Source organism: Carlito syrichta, unplaced genomic scaffold, assembly GCF_000164805.1.
Source record: "Carlito syrichta isolate Samal-C Ts95f unplaced genomic scaffold, Tarsius_syrichta-2.0.1 Scaffold288107, whole genome shotgun sequence".
Taxonomy (NCBI): domain Eukaryota; kingdom Metazoa; phylum Chordata; class Mammalia; order Primates; family Tarsiidae; genus Carlito; species Carlito syrichta.
In genome coordinates, this window is record NW_007232203.1 from 167,798 (window position 1) to 183,477 (window position 15,680).

At 39.5% G+C, this 15,680-nt stretch overlaps 1 protein-coding gene across 2 annotated transcripts in view; it reads left to right on the forward strand.

Moving 5' to 3' along the window:
* Nucleotides 1-15,680, forward strand: part of LOC103255420 (kalirin) — a 234,685-nt gene that overhangs the window by 165,559 nt on the left and 53,446 nt on the right. For both annotated transcript variants that reach the window (XM_021710102.1, XM_021710103.1), the window contains exons 17-20: nucleotides 5,979-6,161; nucleotides 7,415-7,533; nucleotides 12,961-13,027; nucleotides 13,579-13,688. In XM_021710102.1, the coding sequence (XP_021565777.1) occupies nucleotides 5,979-6,161; nucleotides 7,415-7,533; nucleotides 12,961-13,027; nucleotides 13,579-13,688 (479 nt within the window). The remainder of the gene's footprint in view (nucleotides 1-5,978; nucleotides 6,162-7,414; nucleotides 7,534-12,960; nucleotides 13,028-13,578; nucleotides 13,689-15,680) is intronic.

A 15,680-nucleotide genomic window follows, 5' to 3' on the forward strand; every position in this document is an offset into this window, starting at 1 on the left:
CCACCCCCCATGGTCCCTGGCAACCACTAATCTACTTTCTGTCTCTATGGATTTGCCTGTTCTGGACATTTCACATTTAAGTGGAATCATACAATATGTGGTCTTTTGTGACTGGCTTCTTTTCCTTAATCTAATGTTTTCAGAATTCATGCATGTTGTAGCATGTATCAATACTTCATTTCTTTTTATAACTGAATAACATTTCATTGTAGGGATATACTACTTTTTATTTGCTGTTCATCAGTTGATGAACATTTGAGTTGTTTCCAGCTTTTCACTATTATGAATAATGTTGCTATGAAAATTTATGTACAAGATTTGATGTGAACATATGTTTTCAGTTCTCATATGTGTATACCTGAAAGTGGAATGGCTGGGTTATTTGATGCCTCTATGTTTAACTTTTTTAGGAAGTTTTCCAAAGTGCTAAACTGTTTTCCAAAATGACTATACCATTTTACACTCTCACCAGCAATGTGTAAGGGTTCCAGTTACTCTATACTCTCACCAACGATTGTTGTTGTATCTTTTTTTTTTTGAGTTAGAGTCTCACTCTGTTGCCCAGACTGGAGTGTAGTGGCATGATCACTGATACTGCAGCCTCGACCTGCTGGACTCAGGCAATCCTTCTGCCAGCCTTCTAAATAGCTAGAAGCACAGGTGTTTGCCACCATGCCTGGCTAATTTTTGGATTTATTGTAGAGATGAGGTCTTGCCAACTTGTCCAAATTGGCCTCAAACCTCTAGGCTTGGGTAATCCTCTTGTTTCTGCATCCCAAAGTGTGGGATTACAGGCCTGAGCCACCATGCCCAGTCTATTGTATCTTTTTGATATACCCATCCTAATGGTGTGAAGTGATATTCATTGTGGTTTTGATTTGTATTTGCCAGTGAATTATAATGTTAAGAAAACACTTTTCTAAACTGATAATTTTATCTCTGAAAATGAAAGAAGTCATGAGATAAACTGGACTTAATTTTTCTTAACAAAAGAGAATTATGCAGTAATGAAAGTGACTAGAAGTCAGTCACAGTGGCACATGCCTGTAATCCCACCATTTTGGGAGGAGGAGGTGAGAGAATTGCCTGAGCTTAGGGGTTCTAGAGTAGCCTGGACAACCTGGCAAGACCTTGTCTCTAACAATAAATAAATAATTAGCCAGGCGTAGTGGCATGCACCTGTAGTTCCAGCTACTTAGAAGACTGAGGCAGAAGTATCGCCTGAGTCCAGAAGGTCAAGGCTGCAGTAGCCATGATCGTGCCAGTGCACTCCATACTGGGCGACAGAGTGAGACTCCAACTCAAAAAAAAAAAAAAAAAGAAAAGAAAATGACTGGAGTCTTAGCTCAACTAAAATATGTTTTCCTGGGATTCGGAGAGCAAGGAAAAGGAACACTGAGGTTTTCAGATACCTTAGACTGAGAAAAGTAGAATCTAAACAGTTATGATAAAAGATGGGCATGATTCAATTTCTGAGACTCTTTAAGAAGAATATAGCTCATATGTGATGGAAATTTTTGAAAAAATTAATTTTTTTAAATAAATGATGATAAGTGATCCCCTGTGGAATAAATCTGGAGATATTTCTCAAGAAACCTGTTGAGGATCTCAATATCTACCAAAAAAAACCCCCAAAACACAGGAACTATCAATAATAAAAGACAAATATGGATAATATAATGAGATCATAAGAATAATTCAAGAAGGCCAATCTTCAAAACTTGTAAAATATGCTAAAGACAAAAGGTTTTTTAAATTTCTTTTGATCTACTACATAAGGGCTTTTAAAAAATTTATTCAGAGTAAGGCTCACTGATTAGTGGAAAATAATATAAAATTAACTGATCGAAGAAAAAAGAAAGGAAGGGAGAAAAAGAGAAGGGAAGGAAAGAGAGAAAAACAGGAGAAAAAACAGAATTCCTGAGCCCCTTTTTTATAACCTCTGTCTTTGCCAGCAGATAACATAGAGTTCAAACTGGGAAGGGCAGAGCATATGTTAGGGGACACATGAAGGCCAAGATAAGTGAGCTGTCAGTTCCAGATTTCCAGGCTCAGATGAATTATATCCCTAAAATTTCCCTGTTGTCCACAAGATCATGTCTTTACTTCTGAACCTAAGAACTGTTACAGTCTGATCCCCATTTTATTAGTCCATATAAATCACTGTCTTTGGTGACAAGATTTGAGTTTCAAACAGGCTTAAGTTGAAGGGGAAAAGATAGTGAATGGCTGTGTGTAAGAATAAAGAAGATAGAAACTATGCAGCTGGACCTCCCAAGAACCCAGAAAAATCTCAGTGATTCAGCCCTGTGGAAAAAACAAGAAATGTGGCATAGGCCAGGCTCGGAGGCTCAAAATATAATCCCAACACTTTGGGACACCGAGGCCAGTGAATTGCCTGAACCCGCAGGTTTGAGACCAGCCTGGGCAACTTGGTGAGACTTCGTCTCTACAATAAATAAAAAATTAGCCAGGCATAATTCAGCTTCCATTTTCTTCTTCCTCTCTGCTGTCTATGTTTTCACTTCTACTCTGCAACCAACCACTGTAGTTCAGATCTCCAGAGAAACAACTTTTACTGATCCAGCATATTGCCACTACCCCTGTTTAGACAGAGATCTTAGGCCAGGACATCTCTTGCAGGAAAGAAGTCACTGGCCGCATGTTGATGAACTGTCCTTACGGTTCAGGTTTTTATCTCTGATCTCATAAGCTGTGGCCAGGTATTTGGCAGGTCATATGGAGCCACTATAATCAACCTATTTGTAAGAAACCATTTCAGACTGCTCCCAGTGGGGGGGGCCATGGCCATGATTAGTATCTCAGTGGGCTTGTCCAGTTCATGGGCAAATTTATTATCAAAATTCTTCCCAATATAAACCCTCAGCTTTTGCTGGTCTAGCTTTCCTCACCTCTGAACACAAGATCTGTTCATTCATTCACTCATTGATTCCTTCAATATTAACGGTATGCCTACTGTTTTCTAGACACTGGAGATATACAAATGAATTCCCTTTAGGAATTCATGGTCTTATGAAACAGACACATAAATCACTCCATATGATCTATGCTAAAATAGAGGCATGTATGTGGTACTGTGGGAATCCTGGGAAGGGTGTCACCCACTTGCCTTGTGGGGAGGAAAGACGAGGAAAGAGGGCCATTGGATTGAAAGTGGAGATGAGTAACAGCCACTTATCACAACAGGAGGGGCATGTGACATTTCACACAGTTGCAGTTTAGAGGCATGGAGAGCAGTGGAGACGGCCCCATGTAGGTGGGGTCACATGGGGAAGGTCTTAATACATCATTCATTTTGCTGTCTCTTTGCCCTCCTCTCCCCCCCGGCCCAGGTCCTATAAATACCTGGAATACTCTTGGTCATAAACCATTTGGCTTATTGGCTCTGAATCACAATTTTAATGTTTTAGGATATAATCTCCTTTGATACAGCTGTCCTGGTATGACTGCTGCCACCAATTAGCTGTAAACTGTCTCATTGGTGCTATCACTTTACTCAGAACAGAGAATATGCATTTCTAAGACTTTTACATAAAAATAGCAGCAAAAACAGCAAAAGTTAATCTCTGTCTTAAGCAAATAGAAAACCAAAGAAATCTGTTTTCAGGAAATGAAATACCTGTGTGCAATAAGATGAAAGTCCTTGGGACACTAGATGTCTTTTCTTTTCTTTTTTCTTTTTTTCTTTTCTTGAGTCGGGGACTCACTCTGTTGCCCAGGCTGGAGTGCAGTGGCAGGCTCACAGCCACCACAATCTCAACCTTCTGGGCTCAGGTGATCTTTTCACCTCAACCTTTCAAGTAACTGGGACTACGGTGTGTGCCACCATGCCCAGCTAATGTTTTTATTTATTGTAGAGATGAGGATCACCATGTTACCCAGGGTGGTCTCGAACCCGTGGGTTCAGGCCGTCCTCTCACCTCTGTCTCCCAAAGTGCCGGGATTATAGGCAAGAGCCACAGCACCTGGCTGGTGTCTTTTCTTAACCAATTCCCTCCTGATATTACTCTTTGCTTTTAATGGGGGTGGAGATGTTTCTGCTGTCCTCATACCCACCTCCTCTCCTTCACTCTAAAACTCTTCTGGCTCTCTGGCTCCCAGCACTTGGCACCAGCCTACTATCCTGAGATAGGAGAGGTTCAGATGTGCTAAGAGAGCTGAGCCCTAGACTCCTTGGCCCTGCAGCAGGCAAAGTACCTCTCTGAAGCCCTCCCTCACTGACATTTCCTGGGAGGGTGGGTCACCCATGGGAGGAGTTGTAGATGAGCCTGGAATGGGGCAGGGATAGCAAAAGTGGAACAAAGAAAGAAAAGCTTTTTTAATGTTTTCTGCTGTTGCTCTGGTGATTTTCTGTCTCAGTTTCCCTCAGTTATCTAGACTGTAGCATGGCTTAAACTTTGGATCTACTTTTCTCCAGTCCAACAGATAATTTTTTTAGAATATCATTTAAAGATTCTTTCCTTTCCCTGTTAAATTTTAGAGGTTGAAAATCCAAACTTAAGATAAATTAAGCAGCTATTTGCTTGTTGAGTATCTCTCTTATTCCCATGTCTTACCCAGTTTGAGTCCCACCTTTCCTACCCATGCCAATCCACCTTCAATTTCTCCCATTTTAAAATTCCTGCAGTTTTAGTTATATATTCTCTCTTGTGACATTCAATTACATAATGCCCTCAATTATTTAACTACTCTATGTGAAATTAACATCTTTTTCCCTTTGTTTACCCTCTAAGTCCATCCCCACAGCCCTCTGCACAGTGCTGTGGATTGAGTAGGTGTTGGTCAAACTCTTGCTAGAAATGAAATTAACCCAGCACACATCAGAGTTTTAGCTTACTTACCCCTATCAGAGGCAATGACTCCCTTTCTTCCTCTCTCTATTGGAAACTAAAGATAAGATTCTAGATCCTGGCAGTGAGAGGGACAGACTTTACACTTAAATCTGCCAGTTGGATTTTTTTTAGATTCTGGCATGTTCCCACTTACATAATGTCTAGGGCCTACTTCTGGCCAGTACAGAGGGGTTACTAGGAACTAAAAGTCAGAGGCAAATAGGCTCTGTTGCTTACTGGTGGTATGAACTTGGGCCAGTCCTAAGCTTCTCTAAGCCTCAGATTTTTATCTGTGGTTGAAAGAGACCTGTACCACCTCCCCTCTCCTATTTCCTAAGGAGGCTTTAAAACTCAAATGACTCTCAGATACATTATCAGATACATTCACTCTGTAAACTGGTGGAGCACTATATTAATGCAAGAGATTCTTATATTAATAATAACAAAATAGCTAACATGCGTGGCTTACTGAGTTCTTACTGTGTTCCAGGTACTATTCTAAGCAGTCTATGTTATCAACTCATTTAAGGCTCACAACAGTTCTTTAACATAGTACAGTCAGTCCCCTGTATCTGTAGCTATCACATCTGTGAATTCAAACAACTGTGGATCAAAAATATTATTTTAAAAAATGGATGGTTGTTTGAGTACTGAATATGTACAAACGTTTTTGTTCTTGTCATTATTCCCTAAACTATATAATACAATGAATATTTATATAGTATTTACATTGTATTAGGTATTATAAGTAATCTAGAGATGATTTAAAGTATACAGGACGATATGTGTAGGTTATAAGCAAATATGATACCATGTTAATATAAGAGACTTGAGCATCCATTCATTTTCATATCCGTGAAGGATCCTGGGAACCAATCCCCCACAGATACCAAGAGATAACTGTTCTGTTATGATTCCTATTTTGCAGTTGAAGGAACGGAGGCACAGAAGGTTTAAATAATTTGCTCAAGATCTCCCAGCTAGTAAGTGATAGAGCCAGGATATAAACCCAGGCAGTCAAGTATGTGAAGTATTTATGACTTCTGTGAAGAGGAAAGGGGGACTTGAGTGGAAGGGCACAAGAATAAATATAATCCAGTAATTTAAGAACATCTTTTGGGGCAGCAAACAAAAGAGAAGGTGAAGCTTCTGATTCAGCTGGCCGATAGTTTTGTGGAAAAAGGCCACATTCATGCCACGGAGATAAGGAAATGGGTGACCACAGTGGACAAGCACTACAGAGACTTCTCTTTGAGGATGGGGAAGTACCGGTACTCCCTGGAGAAAGCCCTAGGAGTCAACACAGAGGTAGGTATGGGGTATTACCCATGGGAATCTCCTTCTTTCTCCTCTCCCTCAACACCATTGCCCTCATGGCCATAGGGGGGAAAAAGCATGTTTCCCAAGCAGTCCTTCAAAGCTGTTGACCCTGAGAGTACTTGCCCTGCATAGTTTTTCTGGTGAAGGGAGTTGATCTTGCTGATCCATTAACCTCCACCCTCCCCCCATGATTAGTGCTTTATATATTGCAAATCAGCTGGCTAGAAGTGGGGCCTGTGGCTGCAAAACTGTTTTTCTCTGTGTGGAGTTAACTATTGACTTAGAGAACTAAATCCTTTCTCTCAGCTTCATCAGTATCATCTTCCACCGCGTTTTATCTTGATCAGCAAATGATTAGAGTTCCCAATATATGTAATAGTACTCTTTCGGGAATAAGGGGTGCAATTTGTACAAGGGCTATTTGACGTTTCAACTGAAAAGAGGTGCTATTTGTCACGAAGCAAGGGAAGACTGACTTAATCTCTTCTTTATAATAGGGGTCAGTAACCTATGAATTAAGAGCTAAATACAGACTGGCAATTTAATTCTGATTTTTGTTTCTGAGTGAGGAAATAGGCTCATGCTCTGAAGCAGAGCAGCCTGGAGAATGAAGAGGTCAAACCACCTAAAGTTGAGGCAGTTTTAATGTCTCTCCCCCAGGCTTTAATCTGTGAGTTTTGTTCTAGGGGGTTTCATCATATATAAATACCAAATGGTAGTTGAAATAAGCAGGGATGAGCAATTAAAAAGTTCAATCATTGTTCTATTATTTAGCTTTCTATTTCCAAGGGAAATTGCTTGTTTAAATAAAAATATTTGTTTTGATTATTTTCCTTTGACAACTGAGGTTTTTTTAGTATCTTTGTGTTTTTCACATCTATTTTAAATGGTGAAGAATCAATCTCAGACTAATTTATGTATGACTTTGTTTGGATTTAATCAGTACCAAAGGCCTTGGGGATATAAACACATAATTATCAAATGTGTTCATTGTTTTCTTTCTTGCTGAGGATATTAGCCCTAAATATTTGACTTGTACATTTTATATCTTTCTTATTTGACCAAAAAAAAAAAGAGCCCATGAAGAAGAATGCTTATGTGTGGGAGTTTATAGGATCCCCCATCTTTTCATCCCTCTCCATTAGATCTTTATTTTTCCCCTTTACCACCTCCCCCAACTTGAGTGAGTTGCTTTCCCAAAGCATTCTCAAGGGTAACCTCTTTGATCCCTCTGTGTGTAGGATAACAAAGACCTGGAGCTGGACATCATCCCAGCAAGCCTTTCGGATCGTGAGGTCAAGCTTCGGGACGCCAACCATGAAGTCAATGAAGAGAAGCGGAAGTCAGCCCGGAAGAAAGAGTATGTGTTGGAGAGCTTCTGTCCTAGCCCGCCAACTTCCCACAACTGTGCTTGGTTTTCACTGCCACCTGTCCCTTTCGATAGCTTAATATGTCCTCATGACCACCTGCAGAGGCTGGACTGCACAGACATAATATGAGAATATGGGTCCTCTCTGAAGACTTTTAGCTTTCTCCAGTCTGTCCTTCACTTGAGTTCTCTTCATGGATCGGTAGCTTCCTAGACAAAACTTTCTTATTATATTATCAAACATCACTTCACAGTCTCAAAACTCCGTGTGCATGAAGCCAAATTTTTTTTCTCCCCCTCCAAATTGAGTTTCCAATTCCCATCAATAGTGTCACTATCCTTGTTTCCAAGCCTTGTAGCTGTGGAGTAAGCTTCAACATATCCCTTCCTTCCCTATACTTACCCTTTCTTCAAAGTTTCTCTTGTCTCTGCCATTTTTTTCATCCCCATAAACACCTGTTTTGTGACCCTCAATGTCAAAAGTCTAGATTATTTTTAAAACCTTCCCCTAGACTTCCTGTTGCTAGCCATTGCCCAGTTCATCTGCACATAATGCCAGGTTTATCATTGCAGATACTGTTCCTCTTCCTACTACCACCACCTGTTATGTACTAGCCCATATATGAAGTGCCTTCCATGCATTTTCCTTTTTATCTTCCTATTACTTCTCTCTGGTAGCTATGATTATTCCCATTTATATGAGAAGTAAGACTTTAAAAAGCTAAGGAGCATTCCCCGGACCACACAGATAGTGAGCAGTTAAGCCAAAATTTAAACCAGCTCTCACTCTTTACCACTCTGTGATTTGCTTCCATTATGTCTCTCACCAGCTCCAAATTTAAAATGACTTCAGCTGGGTGTGGTAGCTCAGGCTTGTAATCCCAGCACTTTGGGACGTGGGGGCAAGAGTATTGCTTAAGTTCAGGGGTTCAAGACTAGCCTGCACAACATGGCGAGACCTCATCTCAAAAAATCAGCTGGGTGTGATGGTGCATGCCTGTGGTTCCACCTACTTGGAAGGCTGAGGCGGAAGGATCACCTGAGCACAGCAGGTGGTGGCTGCGGTGGCCATGAGTGTACCACTGCACTCCAGTCTGGGTGACAGAGTGAGACTCTGACTCAAAAAAAAAACCAATTTAAAATGATTTTATACTACTCCCAGAATAATTATCAAATTCCTACACATTTGACCTCACCTAAGTCAATCTTATTTCAAAGTACTTTCCAGTTTAAATAACACATTTCAGTCAGATCACTTTCATGGACTCCTCTTAGGTCTAAGAATAAGTTGTATATAGTTGTTCATACACTATTCTTAGCCTAGAACCCCTATAGTTTTGTTTGTTCTTTCCCTTTCTCTTTTCCTTCCTTTTTTTTTTTTTTTTTGTTGTTGTTGTTGTTTTTAATGTTTGGCTTTATTCTGCCCTAAGTCCTGTTGATTCTTCAACATCCAGCTCATATCCTATGCCTCTATGAATCCTTTATCTATAGTCTCCACTGTCACTGGCCCACCCTTTTCTGAACTCCTATACTTCTTTTCTATACTGAGTCCCATTTTACTTATTCAGCTGAGTCCTGAGCATATCTAACTTGATTATAAACTTTTTGAGGACAAGGAGTATTTTTATATGAACCAAGGGACTAGGAGAACCATATTTCTTGTATGAAGCAAGGGACTAGGAGAATGATGAAGATAACATAATTGATCAAGAAACACTTACATAATATAATTGGATATAGAGATTGAAACATTGAGGGAAGGGCTAGAAATTGTCTAAAATTGTATGACAAATAAGCACTGTAATACCAGTTTCTTTACTTTAAGTTGAAAGATGTACTGTAGGACCAGAAGACAGTAAGATGCTCTTTGGAAAGCATTCCAATGCCAGATGACCCCTCCCTTGACTTGGTCTAGGTGTCCCAATTTCAAAGGTTTTGCCTGGATTTCAAAGGGAAGAAATATGTACCTGGAAACTGGCCCAGTCAGTTTATAGAGATCAGATATAAAGCTGCCACTTAAATTTACTCTCAGGTCAGCAATAGCCCATGAAGAGATGAGGCAGAGGAAAACTGGCAAGAAGGGAGTGAAGGATTCTGAGATTAGAATATTTTGGAAGAATCTGAAGTTACCTGAGATTTTCATATATTTAGTTTTCTCAGGATAAGAATGGATAGGGGCCAGAAAGCATTTAGAGAGCAGAGACAGTGAAAACAATGAACCGTGCCAATCTTACACTCTGCTTCCTTTATTTTGGGGTTACAAAGTCATACATATCCAGAGGTTTCTAGAGGGCTTTATGAAGAATATTTTGACAGACTCTGTTTGGGTAATGCTAGGGGAAAAAAATAGTGTTATCCTAAGATAAAGAAGCTCTATGTAGTTTATTTTATCAAAATAAAGTAACACCACAGGTTCTTTGGAGCTAAAGAAACTAAAGCTAGCCTGTGAACTCACAACTTGTTTCATATCGGGAATGTAATAGTTTGTTAGAACTGCTGTACTAAAGTACCACAAACTGCATAGTTTAACAACAGTGTGTTGTCTCACAGTTCTAAAGGCTAAAAGCCTAAAATAAAGGTGTCAGCAGGGTTGATTTATTCTGAGGGCAGTGAGGGAAAGATCTGTTACAGGGCTTTCTTTTTTAGCTGTTTTCTTGCTCACATGGCATTATCCCAGAATATATGCCTGTATCCAAATTTCCCCCTTTTACAAGGTAACCAATCATATTGGATCAGGGGTCCACCCTACTCCAGTATTGCAATGACTCTGTTCCAAATAAGTTTGGAATCAGAGGCACTGGTGGTTAGGACTTCAACATATGAATTTTGGGTAGACACAATTCAACCCCTAACAGAAAGGGGAATAAGGAGACTATACTTGTCCACATCCTCCTCCTGGGCTCTTTCTAGTACACCAATTAACCAGAAGAGGTTAATGGGCGGAAAATAAAACAAAATGGAGTAGGGGCATAGTAAAGATAAAGTATGAGGAAAGATAAAACTGCAGGAAGCAGGTGGGAGAAAAAGAACAATAACAGGAAACTCATACAATAAAATTAAAGACAACTTTTCAAAGCCTGTGAAAAGTTCATTATCCCTCTGATCACCCTTCTTTCCTAGTTTCATAGCAATCTCCAGCTCATTTAATCACTGAATGGTTGTAAGCACCTACCATGTGCTAGGTACTTTGTTTACATGTGTAATCCTTGCTACAATTCTGTGTGATTAGCTATTTTATAAGTAAGGAGTCTGAGGCTTGGAGAAACAAATCCTACTTCTAGTCATAATTCAATTCTTGTTGTCTCTAAAATTCATGTACTTTTCACTCTACCTATAGAGTGAGGATAGGAAATATAGTGCGAATTAACGTCTGCAAAAAGGAATTTTTTGAATTAATACTTTAATAGGCTTCAGGTAGAACAATGTATATTTCTTTAAGGAAAATCCCACCAAAATAAAGATTCAGGAAAAGATGCTGCTTATTTAATATTTTTTGTGAAATTTCCAGTAGGGGACACCTTGGACATAGTACTTCTGAAAATTGTCACGTGATGGAATATTTGGAAATAGGTATTATTATGAACTGCATGAAAACCTGATACAGAAAATATAAGCTAAGCATATAAATATATAATTTGTGCTAAGTTAAGTATCATATGCCAACTAGCAAGCACCATTTCTAATAAAAATGTGTCAAGAAGAAAAACTGAAATAGATTCACTACAATGAATTCTAACAGGCACAAAGAAGAAGGGAATCGTCCTCAAAAGGTAACATGAACTTCTCTTCATGGAGAATTAAAGAGCAGTCATTTAACATTATTAATTTATGACTGTATGTTCAACTTTATGAACATAAGTTTATTATGTAAATAAGTGCCATTAGGAATAGTGTCAAAATATCTAATAAGACAATATTAAGTCAGAGGTCAGCAAACAGGCCCAAATTGATCCACGAGCTATTCAGTATAATTAGTCCAAGAGCTAAAAATGACTTTCTTTTTTTTTTTTTTTTTTGAGTTGGAGTCTCACTCTGTTGCCCACGCTAGAGCGCAGTAGCATGCTCACAGCCACCCTAGCATTGAGCTGCCGGGCTCAAGCAATCATTCCGCCTCGGCCCTCCAAGTAGTCAGAACTACAGGCGTGCACTACCATGCCCGGCTAATTTTTTTATTTATTGTAGAGATGAGGTCTTACGAAGTTGCCCAGGTTGATCTCAAACCCATGGGCTCAGGCAATCCTCTCACCTCATCCTCCCAAAGTGCTGGGATTATAGGCTTGAGTCACTGCGCCCAGCCTAAAAATGACTTTTTATATTTTTTAAATCATTAGAAAAAAATCAAAAGAAAATATTTCTTTTTTTTGAGTTAGAGTCTCACTCTGTCTCCCAGACTGGAGTGCAGTGGCTGCTCCCAGCCACCGCAGCCTCGACCTGCTGGGCTCCGACGATCCTTCCGCCTCAGCCTTCCGAGTAGCTGGAACTACAGGCGCATGCTACCACGCCCGGCTGATTTTTTTTTTTTTATTTATTGTAGAGATGAGGTCTCGCTGCCCAGGCAGGTCTCGAACCCGCGGGCTCAGACAATCCACTCACCTCAGCCTCCCAAAGGTGTGGGATTACAGGCTGAACCACCGAGCCCAGCTAAAAGAAAATATTTCATGACATAAAAATTAGACAACATTCCAATTTTAGCATCCATAAATAGTTTTATTGGAACACAGCCACACTTATTTTTTGTTTTAGATATCATCTATGGCTCCTTTCATACTACAACAGCAAAGTTGAGTGGTTGTAGCAGAAACCGAATGGGTCACAAAGATTTACTGTCTAGCTTTTTACAGAAAAAGTTGCTAACCCTTGATCATGATGGTATGTTGGACATTTTTTCCTGGCTTTGAAACTTAGCTTAACTTATGATACTGAGAACTATTTTCATATGTCAACAAATTTGACCAAATAGAAGTCATCATTCTGGGAGCAGTAAAAGTAGTGTAGGAAGCTAAGGGTCAAGCCGTCTAGTTGATGAAATAGAATATGAACAGCCTTGTATGCAGGTGCTGACATGTTATGATCTATGATTTCCATAACAAGTGAGGACATGTTTGCAATTGAGAACACACACATATCAACACAGAATCATAGAATAGTAGAACTGGGGTGGGAAAGGGAGAGAAAATATGGAACTAACTGAGCACAAACATGCTGAAGAGATACAGAGCAAATGACCAGGTTAAGAGAGACCTATACAAGATACTTATAGGAGAGGGAAGGAGTTTTGAAGAAAGGAAAGGACATGTTGGTAAAGTAGAAAAATAGGACATTCAAGAATATCATAAGTGCTGGGATGAGGAAGTGAAGTTTGAAGGAAGGGAAACATTATATTTATAACCAACTAAAAGCTCACTTATTTCTTTCTAGATTCATTATGGCTGAACTACTCCAGACAGAGAAGGCTTATGTAAGGGACTTGCATGAGTGCTTGGAGGTGAGTCTTGCGGTAATCAATTCACAGCTGTATTAGAAAAATGACACCTTTGCCAGCATCAGTCCTCAAGAGGAACTTGGTGACCTTAGTCTTCTCCCAAAGAGTAATGAATAAAAAAGTCACCCAAAAGAAAGCTTTCTCCCACAGTCAACAGTAATTGCATGAGTGTTTAAAGTGCTTTTGAAAGAAAGCAAACTTTTCTCAGACTGGAGTTTGACCCAGAAAAAGAAAATATATATACATGTAATGCACTTTGATTCAAAATAAAAACCATGACACAGTCAGTGAACTTAAATTGGGTTTGAAAATCTGAATCCTGCCCCCCTACACACACATTTAATAAATAACAAGAAGACTGTGGAGTTTGTGTTCTTGCCTAAGTTTGGGATAATGCAATATGCAGGTTTTATTTCTCTCTGTTCTGTGTGTTTAACATCTCACTTTTTAAACTCTACATATGTTTCTCTAATGAGTCCCACCCCACAAGTTTGAGGGCCTGTTTATTTTGTATGTCATGTCTTGCCAGTGATGAAACTCTTACTGTCTTACAGACCTACCTGTGGGAAATGACCAGTGGTGTGGAGGAGATCCCCCCTGGGATCCTCAATAAAGAGCACATCATCTTTGGCAACATCCAGGAGATCTACGATTTCCATAACAAGTAGGTTGGTGGAGGGGTTCAGAGGAGCACACCTAGGGCTTAACTGACAACAGACCACAGGGCTCCTGACAAGTGGATCCAAGCAGACTGGCGAAGCTTACCTGGTAAATTCTTGCCTGGTCAGTTTTCTAAAGCAGTTGCTGTCAGACTCCTTTTTCACTCACCCTCATTTCTCTGTTCTGAATTGTCCAGAATTCCTTTCTAGTGGAGAGTGAAGTCAGGTATTTGGCAGTGTTCCTCCCCAGTTCTCCTCAGCATCCTCATCTACCCAATCAGAATGTTTACCAGGCCTTGAGGAAATAGAAGTAGCTTCTCATTAACCCTTGTGGAAAATCCTGACATCTGAATTCATCTGAGGCTAACCATTCTACCTTGTGGTCTTTGGGTTTCAGGTTCCATTGAAGTTTTCTTTGAACCTAAACATTTTTTCTCGTCCTCAACTTATTTTGCATTTTTTCACAGCTTAGAGGGGGAGAACATCAACTGATAATCTGTTTTACTGAAATAAGTAGAATCATAGAGCCCTAAAACTTCACAACTCATTGTTTCCAGCTGCCAACTTGATTTAAGAATCTTCTTCACAACATACAAAACATGTTATATTGTTAACAAAAGGCCAGCAAGAAATTTGGTATGATTTATTACATAACCGACCAATGAGAGTAATTCTGTTTCCAAAATACAAATAGAGGGGTCTCAAGAAACAAGGAGGAAAATTGACCTAGAATAAAGTCCTAGAGTTTCTCAGGAACCTACAGCACTAAGTCGTGCTAGTCGAGGCTTTTGCTGAGTTGAGTAGGCATGCTGGAGACAGAGGAGTCAGCTCCAGGAGTTCCCAAGGAGGTCGTGTGCACAGGTGTAGCGGTCACCCTGAGGCAGGCCCCTTAGATGGCACCTTCTGCAGTGATGGACATGTCCTGTATCTGCATGGTCCATTACGGTAGTACTAGACATATGTGACTACTGAGCACTTAAGATGTGGCTAGTGCTGCTGAGGAACTGAATTTTTTATTCTAGTCAGTTGTAATAAATTTAGATTGAAAAAGCCACAAATGATAAGTGGCTGCCTTATTGGACATCCCAGCCCTAGAGAATGAAACCTCAGAATGGCCTTGTGAGAGAATGACCAAGAGGCAAGCAAGAGTTGGTGTGAAAGGAACTGAGCTCTAAAAGTTCTGAGTAAGGGGTGGAGAGTCACTCCTCTCTCATCAACTTATGATAATTAATCATTTTTATGTCATCAAATGGCACCAGTTTAAAGAGAGAAAATATGTAGCTCCCATGACTTTCTAACTTTGTCAGATTATTAAAACAGTAAGCTCTAGGGAGAACAACAACAACAAAAACCTTCTGACTTTCTGGAATATATAATAAAAGCCCCCAGTTTTTGTTTTTTTTAATCATAAATTTTACTACCCATTTGGTTTGTCTGGACATTTCCAGATGTAGATAAGTCCTCATGCTTTCTACTTATATCATACAAATTTTGACTAGTGGAGAAAAGGTACTACCTCTAAAATCTCAAATAAGTAAAAGATAGATTGGCAATTAAGCCAAGTAAGAAAAAGCAGGAACTGTAAAGTTCATAAGGGACCATGTCTTTACTGCATAACCAAGTGCCTGGCACGTAGTAAACTTTCAGTAAATATTTATTGGGTGGATGGATGGATGGATAGACGGGTAAACAAACTAAAAATAAAGTTATAAGTAGCAGACTTATGAGTAATGTCATTCAAGTTATAATTCCATCTTTTGTAAGACAGAGAAAACAATTAGATATGATTTTTCCTCCCATCACTACCAGAAGCTTCTAGAACAGCAAAATAATTGAATTTCTAAATGAAGGTATTTCTTGGAAGCTTCTTAATGTGAGAATTATACAATTATCCTAATACCTATTTATTCTTCCAGAATAAATACTTCTCTGAAATAACACTTCTTAACGTGAAAAAAAAGGATTCTTTTTAACCTCTATTGATGTATGTTTCTGAA